At 42.1% G+C, this 20,575-nt stretch overlaps 1 protein-coding gene and 1 pseudogene across 9 annotated transcripts in view; one reads left to right on the forward strand and one right to left on the reverse strand.

Annotated features, from left to right (window-relative positions):
- Positions 1-20,575, forward strand: part of DOCK9 (dedicator of cytokinesis 9) — a 326,271-nt gene that overhangs the window by 206,196 nt on the left and 99,500 nt on the right. For all 9 annotated transcript variants that reach the window (XR_010409934.1, XM_045869641.3, XM_045869646.3 and 6 more), the window contains exons 28-35: positions 5,309-5,455; positions 5,668-5,751; positions 6,433-6,544; positions 9,869-10,047; positions 10,487-10,600; positions 12,476-12,590; positions 16,868-17,001; positions 19,071-19,185. Coding sequence is in view for 8 of the 9 variants with exons in the window: in XM_045869641.3 (XP_045725597.1) it covers positions 5,309-5,455; positions 5,668-5,751; positions 6,433-6,544; positions 9,869-10,047; positions 10,487-10,600; positions 12,476-12,590; positions 16,868-17,001; positions 19,071-19,185 (1,000 nt within the window). In the remaining variant the exon portion in view is untranslated. The remainder of the gene's footprint in view (positions 1-5,308; positions 5,456-5,667; positions 5,752-6,432; positions 6,545-9,868; positions 10,048-10,486; positions 10,601-12,475; positions 12,591-16,867; positions 17,002-19,070; positions 19,186-20,575) is intronic.
- Positions 1,643-2,105, reverse strand: LOC123838427 (keratin-associated protein 3-1-like; annotated as a pseudogene).

Here is a 20,575-nt window from a genome sequence, read left to right on the forward strand (position 1 = left end):
ATCTTAAGAATTATATGTCCTCATCCCTGATCCAGGTGTTCTGAATTGAGGGAACAAGTTTATATTCACCATTCCTGTGCCATTTGTGATTTCCAGAGTCATGATCAAATTCCTCTCAGAGTTTTTATACTTTTAGACTGAGGATTATTAGTAAATCCGATGTGTTTATAAACCTGACCTTGATTTTTTTCCCTCATTGGTGAGTCTTTCTTAAAATGCCATGACTAGGCACACATCTGTCTAGTAGGGGCACCTGGGCCACAGACTCATATAAGAGCCAAGTAATGCTTTCAGTGCAGCTGAAAGTGCCCTTCCCAAGAATATTTAGCATAGATCAGCATTTGGAGGCATAGTCTGTTGAGCTGAGGCTTGGGTGTACACTCTTGCTGGTACTGGGGTCATTCCATCTGCTGCATATTTATGTAGAAGGTGCATGCTGGTAGGCCAGCTTCTAATGCTACACTCTTGCTGAAGATGGACGTGGCCACATGTGTCCACCTCCCCATCCCAGCCAATCAAACTGCACTTTGTGCCATTTGTTGAGGAAGGCTGTAAATCAGAGCCTCCCTTTAGCATCTAAAATAAGCGACTTCCTTACTACCGCAGATGGACCTGCAGAGTTTGGATTGATTACATATGACCGTGCCAGACTCAAGTGTTCCATAGGTGACATGTGCTTGGAATTTACAATAAGCAGTTTTTGAGGAAAATATAAAACCAACCTCGTTAAGGCCTACTAAGAAGTTCCCAACTCTGAACCCCACTCAGCCTCTATGCTCAACACATTTAAGGTGTTTCTTTTCTATCACTTATATTTAGCAGTTATAATTTCAGCAGACTCTTTGGGAATTTCCTCTCCTCCCACCTTGAATCAAGCCAAATTGCTAGCATTCCACAGGTGAACTTCTTGCAGGTTGGAAAATGTGGCCTAGGATAGGATGAATATATAACCTCAGGTGTTTAGCCTTCAGCCATTTCCTGACTTAATTGAGCAAGGAAAGAGTGTTCAAATGAAAAGTAGGGAAAGGATGGTATGCTCCATGTACCATGGACTGCCTGTACTTCCCCCAAACGATAAACGCGTGATGGCAGAATGTGAATATCCATACTCCCATCCATGAGCGCGTGTTTGGAACTGTCCTTGGCTATGCCCAGAGCACAGGGGAGCTATGCAAATAGCAGAGATGGTGCATCGGCAGCCTTGGAGCTGACGCCGTCCTGGGAGGAAGAAGACATTCGGCTGGACACGGTTCAAGAACAGGGAAGAGGGTGCGTGTGTGAGCTCCAAAATGATAAAGCATTGTGGAGGTTGGGGTGGAACTTTACCTGGAAGGATGCCACACTTAGGGAGAAGACAGTGAACATGAAGCAGGAGAAAGAGCTCATACCCAGGTAAGGCCAGGAAAATGAAGTTTATTAGCTAATAGTCTTATTTATTATATCTCAGGGAGCCGTGACATAGCCTGTAGAAAAGAGTGCTCTAACCGCTAGAGAGTAGAAGAACACAGTAAGGAAAAGAGAACCAGACATTTGAGTGCTCCTTTGTAAAGGAAGCAGTGATTTGGGTAGCAGTCGCTGTCAGAGCCCAGACAAGACATGTTGGACGTGGTGAAACCTGTCGCTGGTGTCTGCAGACCGGCTGTTAGCAGCGGGGCTCACAGGGCCCTTCGCAGCATGGCTGAGTGTGGGTGGTCAGGGAGAATCCACTCAGGCCAGGGGTCAGGTGGCAGGAGCCGAGCAGCCGGCAGGATGGCACAGAGGTGTCGGGCTCACAGCAGGGCATGGGGGCATGGGGCACAGCAGGTCCGCCGGAGGAGGCTGATCTGGTGTGGACAGGCATTGGGGAGGCAGACCCCACACCGGCAGTATGTGTCAGAGGAGCAGATCACGGTGGCCGGGCCACTGGGGATGCTGCAGCAGAGCCGAGAGGAGATCCTACAGCAGGACAGGTCAGGAGTAGGGGTTTCGTCTGGCTGACAACTGTCTTCGTGTCTCAGTGTCCTCTCCTCCGAGCTCGCGCGTCTGTACTCACCGTTCTGGACAGCTGCCCATTGTCCTAGATCATTTTCTTCTGTTTCAGTGTATAGTAGTCTCCATAGCAACATCTAATTGCTTTGGTCTTTATCACCTTTAGATGCGTCTTACCTCACTGTTTTGTTGCCAAATTAGGGCTCCTGACAATAGCTATTTGTCACTGCACGGAGAGCTTCATTTCAGTCTTCAAAGGCACTGAGTTGACCCCTAATCATGGAAGAGCTTGCTTGGTTGGTTGGTTGGTATATTAATTATCCACCATTCTTCACCACATTTTCTTTCTTTTTAATGAAAACTTCTTATTATAGAAAGTTTTATTTATTTTTTATTTTTTATTTCTTTTCTTTTCTTTTTTTTTTTTTTTAAGATTTTATTTATTTATTTGGGAGAGAATGAGATAGAGAGAGAGCATGAGAGGGGGGAGGGTCAGAGGGAGAAGCAGACTCCCCGCTGAGCAGGGAGCCCAATGCGGGGCTCGATCCCAGGACCCTAGGATCATGACCTGAGCCGAAGGCAGTCACTTAACCAACTGAGCCACCCAGGCGCCCTTATAGAAAGTTTTAAATAAACATGAAAGGAAAGAGAAAAGTTGAATGAATCTCATGTTTGAAGCTCTGTCACTCACCTTCAACAGTTATTGGCATGCTGCCATTGTGACTTTACATCTCACACTGTTTTCAGAGCATTTTAAAAACAATCACCAAATATTCTGTCATTTCATCTGTAAACACTTGAGTGTGTCGTATCTAACAGAGAAAGCCTTTGAAGAGATGGAAGCACTGTACCATTATGACACTCAACAAAGTCAGCGACATTTCTTCTTTGTCTTTGGACATCCTGTCTATATTCAGTTTTCCCCAGGTGTCTCAGAAATGCCCTTTGACGGTCGGCTGGTCTGAATCAGGATATAAACACAGTCTGCACATTGCATGTGGTTGATGTGTCTCTGAAGTTTCTTAGATTTTCAAACTGTCCCTTCTCCATTTGTTTGCTTTTTAATGCAGTGTATTTGTTGAAGTAGGGGGGCCCTTTGTCCTGCAGAATTGCCCACACTGTAACCTCACAGTGTTACGTGGCATGGTCCTTTGTCCCCCACGGTTCCTGTAAACTTGTGGTGATGTTGAAGCTCAGTTTGATTTAGGTTTGGTTTGCTTTGGGGCAAGAATACTTCATAACTGGTACTGCTGCATCACATCGGGAGTCATACAATGTCTGGTTGTCCCACTTTTCGTTTTGATAATAGTGACTAATAGGTTAAGTGGTGCCCACCCCATCCATCCACTTTTCATGGTTTAAGCAGCCATTGATGAAGCCCCATTCTGAAGGCCTCAGGTGTTTCCTGAGAGACCTTTATTCAGGAGTAGCCAGCTTGGGTAGCGGGCAGTCATGCCTGGTGGTTTGAGGTGGCCTTGCCTGGGGTCCAGGAGGCTGATCATCAACTGAGGCTGACCCCTCAGGATACAGAGTTATGGGGTTGCATATACAGAACAAAATCCCTTTGGAATTTCTAATTTTACAGTTCTGTTTTTGAAAGTGGGTAAACTTCAAATACTTATTACTTGATCCTTCCCTCACTGGATTCTTGAGTTTATAAGTTTGCAAAGATTGTTTTATTATTTGTTTGAAAATTGAGATTATTATAAAGCTGGCATTTCAAAATTCACAATGGGTTCTGGTATTTAATGCATAAAATAATGCATGCAGAAATAACTAAATTTCAGTTCTAGTTTTAGAAAATACTGTTTCTTTGATACTGGGATACGGGTTTGGCTGTTGCAAAACAGACCAGAATAATGGTTTAAATAAGACAAAAGGTTCATTTCTCTTTTTTGGAAAATTATAAGCCAGTAGGCAGCTCTGAGAGTGGGGCGCTTGTCCCCCAGGGTTGGTCAAGGACTCAAGCTCCTCTCCAATTATCCAGCCCAGGTGTCACCCTCATCCAGGCTCACCCACCACCCCACATTCTAGTCAGTGGTAAAGAAGACTTGGAAGGCAAGCATCCCATGGACATGGCTGGGAAAAGCACAGTCTTCCTCTTAGAGCCCATTGGCCAGAACTCAGTCACATGGCCTTTCTCTGGCCTCAAGTTAGGCTGGGAAATGAAGTCTCTAGCTTGGCAGCAGTGTGCACCTGTGAAACCCAGGGGTTTCACCACTAAAAGGGAGAAGGAAAGTCAGTTAGTACTTACTGAATCTCTCTAAGCTTCAGTTTTCTCATTTGTAAAATGGGGGTGAAGATAGACCCCCTGTTGTGGCTGTTAGAATCACATGCATGAGTGGATAAATGTCATGGGGCATATAATTCAGACCCCTTCACGTATCAGGTTCTCAGTAATTTTTCTCATTTATTGGGCACGTGGGTGGGGAAGCAAAGTGTCAAAGAGCAGAAAGAACACAGGCCTTGGACTCATGGTGGATCTGGGTTTGGATCTTTGTTACTTGTTAGTTCTTGACTGAAGACACATTTACCTGACCTCTCCAACCCTCTGTGAAATGAGAGTTAAAACTTGTAAGAATTTAATGAAAAAGCATGTAAAAACAGGTACTAGTGCAATGCCTGATGTGTGGAAGATACACAGCCCATGATAGCTAACTGGTGAGGTCTGTATAATTTCGTAGGTAAGCATTCCTGATGGGGAGAAATTATTATGTAAAGTTAATTTGAAGAGGACTGTTTCTTTTTTTAATATTTTATTTATTTATTTGAGAGAGAGAGAGAAAGAGCAGAGGGAGAGGGACAAGCAGATCCCGTGATCCTTGGGATCATGACCTGAGCTGAACGCAGATAACTTAACCAACTGGGCCATCCAGGCGCCCCTGAAGAGGACTGTTTCTAAGCAGAGTAAACCAGTGACATACAGTCTCTGATCTGTTTATTTTCCGTTTGAATACTTGAAGTTTAAACATGAGCCACTGTTTTCTAAAGAGTTCTCTGAGAGGTACAGGCATTCAAGCCACCAGAAGTATCCAGTAAAGATGCAGCTCTGATGAGAATCTCTGGGAGTAGAGGTACATCTCCACTTCTTTACAAGTACCTCCGAGAGGATCTTTCTCAGGCTGAAGTTTGGGGTTTCAGGTCGAATGCACACCACTTATATGAGGTATCAGAATACCTGGACAGTATTTTGAGAGAAGAAAGAATAATTTCTCTTGTCTCATTTTAGATAAATAAGATTGGAGCTCTGGGTTTTTTTAAAATGGACTCAGGGATATTTTTTCCCCCCAGAGGGTTGCAACTTTAAAAATAACACACGTTTGCTCTAAATTCTTTTTAGTTATTGCGAAACCAGAGATTTCCCGCATCCTATCATCACGCTGTGGAAACCGTTGTGAATATGCTGATGCCACACATCACTCAGAAATTTCGAGATAATCCAGAGGCGTCTAAAAATGCAAATCACAGCCTTGCTGTGTTCATCAAGGTAGGGACCTCAGGGCGCAGAGGGTGTCAGTCAAGTGGTGAAATGTTCATTCTAGCAGTGACTAGTATATAGTAAGTGCTCAGTCAAAGCCAATGGTGCATTTTTATGCTGTAGAATAAACTTATTAACAGTAAATGCTGATTTCAACCCAACTTTCAAAAAAAAAAAAGCTAGGGCCTAAATACTCACCTTTGTGGCTTGTTTCCCTGCAGAGATGTTTCACCTTCATGGACAGGGGCTTTGTCTTTAAGCAGATCAACAACTACATCAGCTGCTTTGCTCCTGGAGACCCAAAGGTAGCGTGTATGTTACACACTGTTTTTTTGTCTCACAGATTGACATCCAGAAACCCACCTGTTTCTCTGGGCTCACGTCACAGTTTTCTTTCCATCCCAGAGGCACTCTTGTCCCCTTTTGGAGATACTGACTAGTACTAACTAGTACTTGCATTAATGTGTAAGATATTAGGGATGCAATTCTGGATGTAAAATAAACATACTTACTGATTTCCTCATAAATAACCGAAAAGACTTCTCAACTGCAAAATTAAAAGTATATGTGTTGTGAATCATAGTTTATTTAACATGGTAATAGAAGTAACCATGTAGCCTTTCTCTGGTAGAATTATCTACCTCCTCCCTCCTGTGTCTATTTTAAAACTCTGCCTTACTCATTTTTTTTATTGTATTAAGTCTGTGTCTATAATTATAAGCTGCCTGAAATCCTTTTTGACGTAGGAGGAACATAAATAATAAATGTCCTAAGAGTTAGTGGAGGACATTGTTTAATGAAATGTGTTCCCAATTTTCAAACAAATGCCCACAGCCATTCTCAAATCTATAACATAGCATAGAGCACGCAGTTTTAAGAGGGTCAAGAAGCTAATGACTGGTTGTATGATTTCTAATAGGTTTTTAGGACGCTGTATAAAATATTCAGTGAGGCACTTAACTTTCACTAACCATTGTTCCCTGCAGACCCTCTTTGAATACAAGTTTGAATTTCTCCGTGTGGTATGCAATCACGAACATTATATACCTTTGAATTTACCGATGCCATTTGGAAAGGGCAGGATTCAGAGATACCAAGGTAATCTATCTTTATATATGTCAGTCTGAGTCTTTTCACAAAAAGCCCTTCATTTTTAGTAAGAGAATGATTCAGATATGACATTAGAATTTTCTGATTTTTTTTTTGTTGTTGATGAATTAAGTTTTTTCTTGTTAAATTTCCATTTAAAAAACTATTGATAAAATGTTGTATGGGAACTTAACTTGTCAGCAAACTTATTAGACCTCAGGTCATGTCAGTGTGACTCTTTTTCATTGAAAAATTCCTTTTCTTAAATAGAAATCCATTTTACTTACTCTAGTTTATTTTTATTTGTTTCACTTTTCCTTTTTTCTTATGAATTAGCTTTTCTTTCACCAACTGTGGAGTCAAATGACACTCCTGTAGGTAGGTGTGGGGTGTGACGCTTGCTTTCTTGCATTTTCCTCCTGTAAAAGAAAAAGAATGCAAGTCATTGCTGAAATGCTTATATATGCTCTTCATTTAGGCATTTCCCATATACTTGGATCAGTTTTTAAATTCACGATAAACCAGTGAATTTATTCTCACTGTAGCTAAGGTACTGCTGTTAAAACCCCTGGGAGGGATCTGGGTTTTGCTCCTGGAGTCACCAGGTCCTCTAGGATATCTCTATAAGAGGTCAAACAAACAGAATGCCCTGTTTTACTCTAAAAATGTATTATTCCACCATTTTCATAGTCCTTGTCCATAGGGGTGGCAGTAACCTAAATCACAAGCAACATGGCTTTTCACATGCGTTTTATGTTTGCATGTTGAGTCTTTAACTGTTCTGTATCTTCTTAAAGTTTGAAGAGAGTAAATTCATAGAGATTTCTTTGTCTTCACTAAATCAAATGAATCAAATTAGTCTGTCAGGTCTGTCAGGTAATATTACTACGTTTAGTGCCTTGTATGTACCTGGGGATTGATTATGCTGAAAGAAAAAGCAGAAGGATGCCACCAAACTATTAACGACACCCTAAATCAATGGCCTCTGAAATTCAGAGAGAAACACACAAAAGCATTCAATCAGAGACATAAACATCTTTCCTCAAGATCAACTTGGACTGCCTTTTCAGGAGCCAGAAGGGGGACTGGGGCCCTGGAGTTGGCATTCAACCGTGTCTAGGATGCACATGACTTTGGGAGGCAGTCATGGACAACAAGGATGAAAATCCCTAGCTGTTTTACCTAAGTGAAGTATGTGCAGTATTAGTGATGAGGGCTTAGGAGAGAAAACTAAAGCCAGGAGGGGGGATATGAAATGAGCAGCGGGGCATGTGGGATAGGGTGGCCAGGAAAAGCCTCATGGCCAGGGTGACTTTGGAGTGATGATCAGAAGAAAGCCAGGAATTGAGTGTCCTGGGTCAAGGGAACAACTGGGTATTTGGCATCCCGAATGCAACCTGGCCCACCTGTCTGGTCTTACTCCCCGCTATTCCCCACACTTCAGACATTCCTGCTGACTCCCAGCTCCTCAAACATGGGCTTGCCCACCCCGACATTCCTCAGCCTCACACAGCCTCCTCTCTGGGGGAATCTTCGCCTTCCTCCCCAGATAGTCACTCAGCACCTCTTATGTGGAGCCTGCCATGTCTCCTTCTGCCCTCTCCTAGGACCCCAACCTCATTCCAAACCTTGTATCACTCCCCTCACCTTGCAGTCAGTTACTAACCCACCTGTACTTGGAGACTGTGACTCTCTTCCTTTTTCCTGTCAGGGTATTGAGGGTAGTCCTTTATACCCTATGGCTGGGCAGTGAATGTGTGCTGGTGCCCACCTTCCCCTATACCCTGTAGGGTCCTGTTTTTTTGTCCTACAGAGCTGAGGGACATGAAATCCTTCAGGTGCCCAGGAGACTCTTAAAAGCTCTTAGTAGACCATCAGGGTATTTGGTGGCAAGGGGGGCTGCCCTCGGCAGGTGGGTGTGGGTCACCCACAGATAATGTATCTTATGACACTGATAGGAGTACATGTTTTTAGCATTCCCCTTCCTCTCCCTTCTTACCTGTTCCCCCCTTCTCTGCATGCACGCACATGCACGGTTAAACCCATAGTATTTTCATAAGGGCTTTATGTGAATTCAAGCTGTGCACTGTCATTAGGGTAAACAAAGCTTAAAAAACCATACAGTGGGCGTGATTATTCTGGAAAGATGGATACTTTCCCTTGCTTCTGCATAGGACTTGGGTCAGTATTTTGGATAGGTTTAGAAGTCACTAATAGGGAATCAAAGTCAAAGAAGGTGTCTATAGATTTTCCTCTAGTAATAGATTCAGTATAAGAATTCAGATCCTAGCTACAGCTTACTGAAAGGTATATTTCAGCTTTAGATGGATGTGTAGCCACTTTTATTTACCCTCCTTCAGTAGATTTCATGTTTCCTTCTATCCGCTCTCTGGAAGAGCTTTCCGTTTGATCATTTAGCTTGCTGATGATTTACTAGTTTAGTTTGGTGTTTTGTGTATTTCAGTGTTAGTTTATATTAGTTTTTTTTTAACTTGCTTTTAGAGGTGCAGAAGTATTGAATATATTTTTAAAAATCATGTTAAATAAGTTCTTCATTCAGGGACAGCAGAATAAAGAGGTTATATGCTAACTTGTTCATTTTAAACACATTGGGCTTTAATGGGAATATATAGGCTTTCATGACCAGGAAATGGATTAACGAACTCAAGTAGTAAAGGAAAATTTTAAGAGACCATGTATATTTATTCTTTTTTTAATTACATGTTTGTTATGTACAGATTACTTCTCTATAATGTCAATTAGACAGTAACTTTATTTTTTACCTTCATGTAAATAACAAAATTTCATTTGTAATATAACATGCTGTATGTTCTAAAAATTGGTATTAAAACTATTCACTAACTTAATATTTATGCAAGATGTAATGTCTTCTAAAATCAAAATCCTGGGACGCCTGGGTGGCTCAGTTGGTTAAGCAACTGCCTTCGGCTCAGGTCATGATCCTGGAGTACCGGGATCGAGTCCCACATCGGGCTCCCTGGTCGGCAGGGAGTCTGCTTCTCCCTCTGACCCTCCCCGCTCTCATGCTCTCTCTCTCTCATTCTCTCTCTCAAATAAATAAATAAAAATATTATAAATAAATAAATAAATAAAATCAAAATCCAGTGCAATTATCTGTATTTAAATTTAAGAGTCTGATGTGATAAGAAGTGGAGCAGTATTTTAGATAAGTGACCTTTTCGCACTTGAAGCTAAGTCTAATCATCTGTTGACACACAGGGTGGGCTGAATGTAAAGGGTGGTTTTGACTTTTATTTTATTCAAAATGCGTGATAGCCTCTGTAACTAAAGCAGTATCTATCCTCATTTCAGATCTCCAGCTTGACTACTCATTAACAGACGAGTTCTGCAGAAACCACTTCTTGGTGGGACTGTTACTGAGGGAGGTGGGGACCGCCCTCCAGGAGTTTAGGGAGGTCCGGCTGATTGCCATCAGCGTGCTCAAGAACCTGCTGATAAAGCATTCTTTTGATGACAGATATGCTTCAAGGGTGAGTGGATTCCAATGGAAGGAAATACGGATTGATAAATGTCCTTTATTTTAAGTAATATGAAGAAAGTAACCCGTTAGAGAATTAGTGGTAACAGCACTAAGACTCTTCTCTGTTTACACACTAAAATCTAATAGAGGTCTTTATTTATTTATTTATTTTTAAAGATTATATTTATTTATTTGTCAGAGAGAGCACAAGCAGGGGGAGCAGCAGAGGGAGAAGCAGGCTCCCCACTGAGCCTGACGCAGGGCTTGATCCCAGGACACTCGTGACCTGAGCTGAAGGCAGATGCTCAACTGACTGAGCCACCCAGGCACCCCCTTATAGCAGTCTTTATAGGAAGGATCCAAATGCAGGAGATGGCCAGTGCCAGCTCAGTCCATCATTCAGTTCTCAGGGCCATGGGATAAACTTGCGCTGTGTGCCTTTATTTCAGAGCCATCAAGCAAGGATAGCCACTCTCTACCTGCCTCTGTTCGGTCTGCTGATTGAGAATGTCCAGCGGATCAACGTGAGGGATGTGTCACCCTTCCCTGTGAACCCCGGCAGTGTACGTAAGCATACAGACCTGGACACAGCCTGCATTTGTTTCCTGTGGCTCCTGTAACCAAGCAACACACATGGGGTGGCCAAAACCAACAGAAATTCATTCTCTCCTAGTCAGGAGGCCAGAAGTCCAAAGTCAAGGTATCCACAGGGTTGGTTCCTTCTGGAGGCTGTGTGTGAAAGTTTGTTCCGTGCCTCTCTCCTAGCTTCCAGGGCTTGCCCCAAATCCTTGCATTCTTCGGCTTGTGGCAGCATCGTTACAGTCTTGGCCTCTATCTTCACACGGCCTTCTTCCTGGTGTGTATCTGTAGAATCTCTGAAATCCTCTCCTTTTCTTACAAGAACACCAGTGATTGGATGGGTGGCTCCTAATCCAGGATGACTTCATTTTACCTTCCATCTTAATCACATCTACAAAGATCCTATTTCCGAATAAGGTCACATTTTGAGGGTCCAGGTGGACATAAATTTGGGGGGGATACTATTCAACCCAAGACACACCCATTCTTTTTTTTTTTTTGCCACTAAAACCATAATAATCCATAGTACTCCTGATTAATTGCATTTCTGGCTAAGATGGGGTCAATCAGTAAACCTTCAACTCTTAGGCTGAAAATCATTATTTAAAACCATGCTTTCCTGATGGACCAGACCTTGTAAGACATGAGGACCTTCTCTATACAGTCAACAAAAATTTATGGGGAGAGGAGGTTAAAAAGAAAAGCATAGTTCTAACCTGTGTAGTAGGAGAGCTCCATGCTAGCTCATTCTGATGGTAACATGCTACACAGTCTTGGAAAAGCCACCTCTTTGGGCTACAATTTCTCTGTGTCTGTAAAATTAGATGTCAGGGAGGCCAACATGAGTGACATATGGCCCCACCTCCAAAAACTGACCACTTTATATTATCTTCATGCAGTCATTGGAAGATGGATTGGAAATTAAGTTGCCTGAAGGATGATCCCAGAAATGATCTCAAAATGTTCAGGGTGGAGACTGTCTGGCATTCATTTGCACAGTGCTACCAGTGTAGTAATTTCCTTTTCCCTTTTATTCTGGGCCCATGAACGAGCTCAGTTGTTAGTCTTTCCACCTTGTGATTATTACATACACTTGGGGAATTTTCATGTTGTGTTTTGTCCCTTCCCCCCCACAGTGATGCATTGTCCTGAGTTTTAATGCTGTCTCTCCACCTCTGAATACATGTCCTAAATAATGGCGCACTGAGACGCGCCACATGTGTAGAATGTGTTCTGTAGTTCCGAAGGGCACTAATCTCATCCCATACAATGTTGTGTTTCACACGTGTATTCTCTGAACCTGTCTGCTTTTCTGATCCGAATAAGGAATTCAGGGTATAATGCTACCTCTTGTAGTTCTCCAATCCTGAGAAAATCACCAAAGAAAAATCCCTTCAAAATTAACCTAATTTCTCCACTGACTGAGAATTCGCACGAAGCTGCAAGCTTGCAGAGCTTTCCAGGGCTGCTATTGTCACTGTTGCTCATCTGGGAGGATTTCGGATGTGAGAGAAAAACCAGTGTTCCAGTTAGAAAGAGCCTGTGAGGCTTTTCCTGAGGGAAGAAACAATCTGAGGAAAGGCTGGGCATCCGAGCTCTGGTGGGGGCACGTGCTAGGCCTTCTGGGGCAACAGACCGTGACTTTGCGGACCAAGCCGGCTCTGCGCGCAGACCCGCGCCGCGTCTGATCCATGCGCCAGGGTCAGGGTCGTGCGCGCCGGGCGCCGGCTTCCCCCACGCGGCGCGTCCCCGCCAGGCCCTTGCGTCCCGCGCCGGCACGCGCCCCCCACGAACGAGAGCAGCCCGTGGCTCTTTGAAAGTCATCTCCGGTTCTCTCTTCTTCCCCTCCGGTGGGACAGACTGTGAAGGAGGACTCGCTGCCAGCCGCGACCCCGCTGGTGACGCCGCAGAAGCCTGGCATCGCGCCGGACAGCAGCCTGCACAAGGACCTCTTCGGCGCCATCTCCGGCCTCGGTAAGGCTCGCGCGCGGGTCGCGGCCCTCCGCTCTGATCCTGCGCGCCTGCGTCCAGCGCAGCGCGAGGGGGCCGCCCCGACCCTCACCGGGCGGCCTCGGAGGCCAGGTTTCTGCCCCGACCGTTCTTGGCCTGGTCTTGGTATTTGACGATTGCAACCCCCCAACTCGACCCTGAAATACAGACCCCGAATTGGCAGGCTTTGCAGATTCGGAACACCCTACTCACGGGCTTGTGCTGTTTGCTGTTAGCGCCTACGTTAATGTAGTAGTTTAAACTTTCACATTGGATTTTTAGAAAAGGAATGTCTTCGCAGTGTGGGGGGGTGGGGTGGGGTGGGATGTGGGTAGGACTTATTTGTGGTGATAGTGATTTCGATGAAATGTGATAGAATAATTACCGAGGAGATGGTGGTCTGTGGCAAGAATACAGTTCTAAAATCGGTTTTCTAAAATCTTCTTTCCTAGGATATTTTTCTCTCTGATATAATATAAGAGCAACCCCCATGGGGAAGAAAACAGATGGCATAAGTCAAGATTCAAATTGAGTAGTACTCTGTAAGAAAATGCCTGAGAAATGTACTTATTAATATTCTAACTAATTGAGCACCTGTGCCAAATCCTTCATAAAGATAATGGTACAAAAAGAAAGTAGATGTGTCTTCCCAGAATTGTCACAAACACTCACAGGTTTATTCTGTCTTTATTTCTCTCTTTCACTACATTTTGAATAAATGAAGCATCCTGCTGTGGCCAGTGCTTGGGACACCCAGTGGGTGGAATTAACTCACAGGGCAGAATAAAGGGCAGTCCTCTTCGCCCTTTAATTTGCAGGAGTATTGTTTATTCTGAATTTACGGCCTTACCTTCTTTGTTGTTCTTGACGTCAAAATGCTGTTTCATGTAGGTGATGAAAGTGAGCAGAATGTAAAATCAGAAACCCCACACCAATGTCCAGATTTATCCTACAGTACCAGTCTTTAGTCTTACTAATGCTTGTGTATATTTTTCATAGTTGTAGTTATCTCATTAGGCATCGTAAAGATTAAGTGAGTTAATTCATGCAGAATGCTCAGAGCAGAGACTGACTGTATTTGCCTTTCTCCTGGGGCCCTCACTTGTCTTCTTTGCCCTGCTCTGCCCACACACCCAGCCACTGCTCCAGGGGTGGGAAAGGGACTTTCATGGGAAGATTTTGTCTGCAGGAGCTCACAGCACTGGCTTTAAGGTCAGACAGAGGTGGTTTGGAATCCATACTCCATCAATTTCTAAGTGCCCTGAGCAGCATGTCTCTCCTCTTTGCCCTCAGTGTCCACATCTCCAAAACAGAGTCATGGCAAGGAGTGGAAAGCTTACGCAATGTGCACAGTGCTCAGCATGGTGACATTATCTGACTGCCATTATAACAAGCACAATTCTTCAGTGTTACGCATGCTTTGTGATACACTCTTGGTAGCCAATTTCATGACTCTTGGGGCCCAGGAATGTGTTGAAATCTTAACTCCCTGACCAATACTCTGTAGGATTCAAGACTATGGAAATGATCAAACCAGAATGAGGTGATGCTTTGACTGTGACTTTATTTTCCAATTCTGCATCACTTTGTTAGGGTGTAGGTTGCCTTGAGAACGTAAAGATGAGCCATTGGGTATCATTACCAAGACTCGAATGGCATTAATGACCTTCAGTTGCTCTTCGTGCAATCGTGTTCACGATGAAGTTATGAAAAGTATCAGAGACTGATTTAATCCCTTTTCACTCTCTTAAATTTCAAGATCTGAATCCACTTTTCTTAGGAATTCAACCTAACAGACTTGTTTATCCTCAGACTTCATCTCTATTACCCCCATCTTTAAAGACTTAAGTCCTTGTTCCCTTTTAGAAATGCCTTCCAGAAAAGCCCCCACCTTTGAACTGGGTTTGCTAGTTTTCTGGTAGCTTTTCTTTTATTCACTGAGGGGTTTCCAGTTAACTTGAGTCCTGGTTCTTATCCTTCAAGAGCAGACTTTCTCCTTACATCTCTATTTAGTAGAAATTCTCTTTCCTCACCTATTGAGAATGCACCTTCAGCATTGTTTTTAAATGCCTTTGGAACTTGGTGCATGAAGATTTCTAGAACTGTTCATTGCCTGGATAAATCTACTCCGAGATCATATTCGTTTTAAAAGGCACACATTCTTAGGCTCAGGGTTCCCTTTTCTACCTGCTCAGTGGTTTGCATTGAGCTGTCTATACAAAGAAGACAGAAGTGAACCAAACTTCTTTTCATTTTACTTACATGTTGTTTAAGATTTTTAAAATGCACTGGGCTGAGATATTAAGTACAAACACACACACACACACAATGGGAATATAGTTCTACTAAACATGTTGATTTTGATTTATTGCATTTCCATCTGTTTGCCTTAGATTAGGACTCCATTTCTGGAACGGAGCCTAAAACCCTGGGAATTTAAGGTCTAATTTTACTTTACTGAGGACCTCTTTCTCATGATCATTATGTTCTACATTAAATATGAAGTATGGTTATATTAGGAGGACTATAATTATAAGTTGGTCATAAAGTATGTTTTATCTCTTAAGTATAGAAAAAGGCTCATAGTTTTTTTGTAGGTTTTTACCTGTTCCCCATGACAATCCATCACACAGTTTCTGTTCTGGGATGAGGCAGCCTGGGACCAGTGGTTTACATGTTCCAGCCATCACTTACATTTTTACATTTTCAAATTCCCCTGGTGGTTCTTTTCTTAATTTTAATATGCTGATTCAGTTTCGGGGATGTTGGTGATGGATAAACCTGAGTGTTAGGTAGAGGGAGGGATTAACTTAGAATGTGTCTCAGGGGTACCTGGGTGGCTCAGTGGGTTGAGCATCCAACTCAATTTTGGCTCGGGATGGAATCTCAGGGTCTTGAGATCGAGCCCCACGTTGGGCTCCATGCTCAGCGTGGGGTCTGCTTGGGATTCTTTCTCTCCCTCTACCCCTCCCCACCTCACACTCTAAATAAATAGGTAGGTAGATAGATAATCTTTAAAAAAAGGAAGTGTCTCAGTCCGTGACAGCTAATTGGCATCCTAAAATCTGAAAATGGCTGGCCTGTTCTGAGGTGTTGGGTGTGGAGGCCGTGCTTACAGCTTGCTGGAGCATGGTGCCAAGAGGCTCTTCATACAGCGTACACAGCCAGCCAGGCCTTTGAGCTGGAGGCACGTCTTTTGGTTCAGCATGGAATGTACAAGTTTGATAGTTGTTTTAAATTATGTGATATACTTAAATCTTACCTAAGCAGGAATTCAATCTATTACTTTTAAAAATTCCATAGCACTGAGGTGGGGGCTGATTTCTGACTTCAGATGCTGTTTTTTTTCACGGATGTCACACATTTTATTTCTAAGATACGTTTCATTTCTGCTCAGAACTGTTGCAGAGATTCCCAAACATTCTCCGTTCACAGCACGCTTATTGTCACAGTAATTTTTTCATCGAGTGTCCAGGCCAGAGTAAATACCCAACAGTTCTGTTTATGAGGTACTTGGCGCCACATAACCTAGTAAGTTCTTATATCTGAACAACTTAGTAGGTATTTGAAAAAAAATACACATAAAAAAATTATTTTTAATAACCACAGCCATTACCAATGGGATGTGAGTGCCTGTGAGGCACCGCCCAGCTTCTCAAATTTGGAGTCAGATTGCTCACCACCATCTTCATTTCCTGTTCCACATTGATATTCACCCAGTACCTGCTTTTTATCATAGCAACCACCAAATCCCTAGTTTCACAAAGATATGACATCATCGAAAGGAATGTAGCACGATCTAACATTGAAACTGCAGTTCCGGTAGACACTGCAGTTTTGAGCATCATCGTGTCTTTCTTGAAAATGTAAAACATCCCAAGACATCCCTGTGAGTTTCCTAGGGCACCTCAGCATATAGTTTGAATACTGTGGCTTATTGCATGGTTTCATTTTTTGATTTGATAGTTGTAGATGGATTTATCTTTTTAACTTTTTTAACGTCTTTGTCTCATTCTGGAACAGTGTGTGTTCCTTTAGTCTGAGAAATCAAAGGTAGCTTCACATAAGTGAATTCTTGGTTATGTCTGAATGTTTCGGCTTACGGCCTGGTTCTTTAAAGGTGAGGTAGTTAAATGAAACTCTTGAACCAACTTAGCAAAAAAAAATAAGTGCCGTAGAAGCAATTTCCCTTAAAGTATACTGCTTATCTTTATCTTGTTGTATCTCACCAAGTCTTTGGTCTTGGCTTAATTTCTGTTTAGCTTCTCCGTATACAACATCAACTCCAAACATCAATAGTGTGAGAAATGCTGATTCAAGAGGATCTCTCATAAGCACAGATTCGGGGAACAGCCTTCCAGAAAGGAATAGTGAGAAAAGCAATTCCCTGGATAAGGTAATTTCTTTTCATATAACTTAAGTGTTTCTTACAGCTAATGGATTTAGCCCCAGAGTAACCCATGCTTCATGTTCTGGTGTTCATTAAGTGTGACTTTTTTTTTTTTTTTTTTTTTTTTTTAATAACTCAGTTAACCTGGAGTTATTATCAGAGTTATGATCAGAGTATTATCTAAGGATGGGGCCCATTTCCTGAAATCCCCCCAATTTTTGTTTCTAAGATTTCACATCAGGGCAGTGTTTACAGTGGAGGACCTTGAGCACATAGTTTCGGCAGGTTGGACAGGTAGGGAGATCAAAATGCCACTTGTTTAGAATCGCCGTGGTCTGTATGCCGGAGAATACCATTTATACACAGTTATCCATGCAAATGGGTGTTGGGTCCAGAGCCAGCTCCAGAAAAATTAATTGATCATCTAGGTGATTCAGGGATAAGGCTTTATTTGTAACCAACTCACACTGGTACCCCCAACACAACACATCCTCCTTATATTTAACATTTTTTCTTGAAATAATCAAGGGTCAAGCTATTTGGAACTTTGTGGGAATGGAAAAAGCTTGAATTTAAACCTGGAACAATGATAGATTGGTGTTGCCTTAGCCACTGTTTTCCTAAGTTATTTCAAGTTATAGGCAAGCACACATACCAATAAACAGGTGAACTACTTAGGGATGTATTTCTAGTTCTCAGAAACGTGCAAGATGTCCTTCAGCATCAGGTTTGTCATTGTACCTACATTTCTGTGGCTGGCAATGACACAATTATCCTTCAGTGCGGTTCTGTTAGAGGCGTGAGCATCTCAGTGTGGGTGTGTGTCATGACGCGTTGAACTTTCCCCTTGACCGTGACTTGCCTTCATGTGTAGAGTGAGAAGCTGCTCAGGAGGCATTCTGCTTGCGTCATACGCAGTCCTGGAGAGGAAGAAGAGAACTGCCAGTCAGCCAGGAAAAACCGGGTCACTGTGGATTTTTCCCTTCTAACAATCCCACCTTTGCCAGAGGAAGCTTTGCATGCGGCACCTTCCCTCCCACTGCAAGAAGTACTGGGTTCTCCTAGTGGCCCTGGCGAAGTGGGTGGGCAAAATGATGCATTCACACTACTGTTTTGCCACTAACTGCACCTGTATTTCTTTCTATAATAAAAATACTCACGTGTGATATTAATTAAACCTGTTTACTGTATATTTTTTTCAATTGCCCCCCAATACCTCGAATGAAAGATAATTTTTTTATTGATCTTTCTGCTTTGGTATTTGCCAAAAAAATAAAAAAAAATCCTGCTTTCAATTGGCAATATAACTTTGAAGATTTTAAAATCTCCTGTGTTTTTTTAATCGGATGAGATTCTTTTTCTTTTTTTTTTCCTAATGTGAACCCCTTGAACATGTAAACTTGCTGTCTAGTGGCAAAACTGCTCTCACCCTGTGCCCTGTGCTTTCTGAAGTTTGCAGTGTTGAGCTAAGCTGATGAGGGAATGATCTCATCAGTTTAGGGTCTTTGGCAAGCTCTGCTGAGGTGTCCCTGTTTGTTCCTATTGGGTACCTGCCTATTGTTTTCCCCCCAAGGGTGCCCCATGATGTCAGCTGAATGACAGGGACTCAGCGCTAGGCTTTTGTGGCTGGTACACAACAGGAGTGTAGATTTTATTTGCTCTTTCAGCCACTGGCATTCTCCTGAGGATATGGTTGGTTCTGTGGTATCTTCTGACTCATCATTTCTGTGTTTGATCCTAGCACTCATCCTTTTTTGCATGAGATTGTACTCGACATTTTAGAACTAAGCTGGTAGCTACAGCTAAGGTTATCCAGTTTGAAAAGTCTGTGCCTGCTGGCTTGTCTCTTGGGATAGTATGCAAAGGAGGCAAGTCAGAGCTTCTGTGGACTAGCACCTGTGTGTGTATTTGGTGAAGGTGTGCCTGTGGTTTGTCGACAAATGAGTTATACCTTCCAATTTGTGTGATTTGACTCAATTCTAAGAACCTTTCTCTTCCAAGGGAGAAAAATGAACCTAATTTTGTTTTACTTGGAATGATGGATTTAAAAAATCACCTGTATTTCCTTTTTTTAGCACCAACAAAGTGGCACTTTGGGAAATTCTGTGGTTCGTTGTGACAAACTTGACCAGTCCGAGATTAAGAGCCTGCTGATGTGTTTCCTCTACATCTTAAAAAGCATGTCTGATGGTAGGTAAAAGTGAAGTTTGTCGGTTTTACTTTGTTTCAGTCTTTGGTTTCTTTTTTTAAAACTTGTAATTGCTTGAAAGGATAGAAGGACTTAAAAAGCTTTTCTTCCTCATTTGAAATACATGTTAGTTTACTAGATGTAGCAGAAATAAGAGTCTTAATTTGAAAAAGGGTTTTTACTAATTATTCTAGAAAGTGAGTTCTAAACTGTGCATGGGCCATTTAAAAAAAATTTTTTTTTTATTAAACTCAGACCTACCATCGTAATTAAAGGAGACAGAAGCAGATAAATGAGGTAGCCTTTTATTTTTTTAAAAAACAATTTCATTTGTCCAAACGAACTTACTGGCAACTTGCATAACTTTATTAGTCAGGCTCTTGAATTGGAAGATGTAGTGTTGGGGGATCTAAGCATCTCTTCCATTTAGAGCGTATGTGACATTCCTGGCTTTAACTGGAAGTGAGATGTGATTTTTTTAGTTTTTCATGGAATTAGTGGTAACATAGTAGATTAAGTTTCTCATGAAAGGTTTGACAACCACATTTTGTAATAGAATAAAGCATGTAAACATCCGTGAAACTCTGCTTTTGTGATACAAGCAATCACATGAAATCGTGCCATGGTACAATGTCATGTTTCTTCCTTGATCAAAAATCTTGTCTTACTTTCGCTGCAATGTAGCAGAAAGTGTCCTGTGAAGTGTACTGAGTGAAGGCAAAGTCTTTTGAAAACAAAATGCTGAAGGCCTCTCGTGCTGCCAATGTGGTGGCAGTCAGTGTGGGCCTTAAACATCCAGTGGAAGGCATTTCTGCCTGAAAATAGTGTTTCTTTTCTATCAGGCTTCCATTTCTCCAGCATTAATAGCCAGACCTTAGTACTCAGATGTTAGGAACTGCATACCTGTCTTTAAGATGCTTCAGGACTGGGTTATTTTATTATTCTGTCAATTTGTTACTTTAAAGGAGCTTTTAAAAACACAACAGACAGACAATATTTTCCTTGAATGATGACCAAATAGCAAAACACTGGGCACTTATTCAGGCATTTGGGTTATAAAGTTGAAATTCTTCCCTCAATGTCAAAAGTTCTGAACTTTATATCATGATGGTGAGTTTTAGCCAGCTTTGTAATTCTATTTTTCCTTTGTTGAAAGTTTTCCTTAAAATATTTTAAGTTTCAAATAATAAATATAAATTATATAACTAGAACATAACTACTTTTCTAAGACCAATATACCAGAAATTTTGCATCCAAGTGAAAGTTTTCCTTTAAAGATAGCCCTTTGGAAGGCCATGCACATACTTGCATGCAATGACCTCTTCAGAACAGTTTTAGAGCTTTACAAAAAAAAAAAAATTACCTTCAACGTATCAGTTTCCTTCCTCTTAT

This window comes from Mirounga angustirostris, unplaced genomic scaffold (assembly GCF_029215605.1).
Source record: "Mirounga angustirostris isolate CCGP_5_RB_7025 unplaced genomic scaffold, mMirAng1.0.hap1 SCAF_3, whole genome shotgun sequence".
In the NCBI taxonomy this organism is placed as follows: domain Eukaryota; kingdom Metazoa; phylum Chordata; class Mammalia; order Carnivora; family Phocidae; genus Mirounga; species Mirounga angustirostris.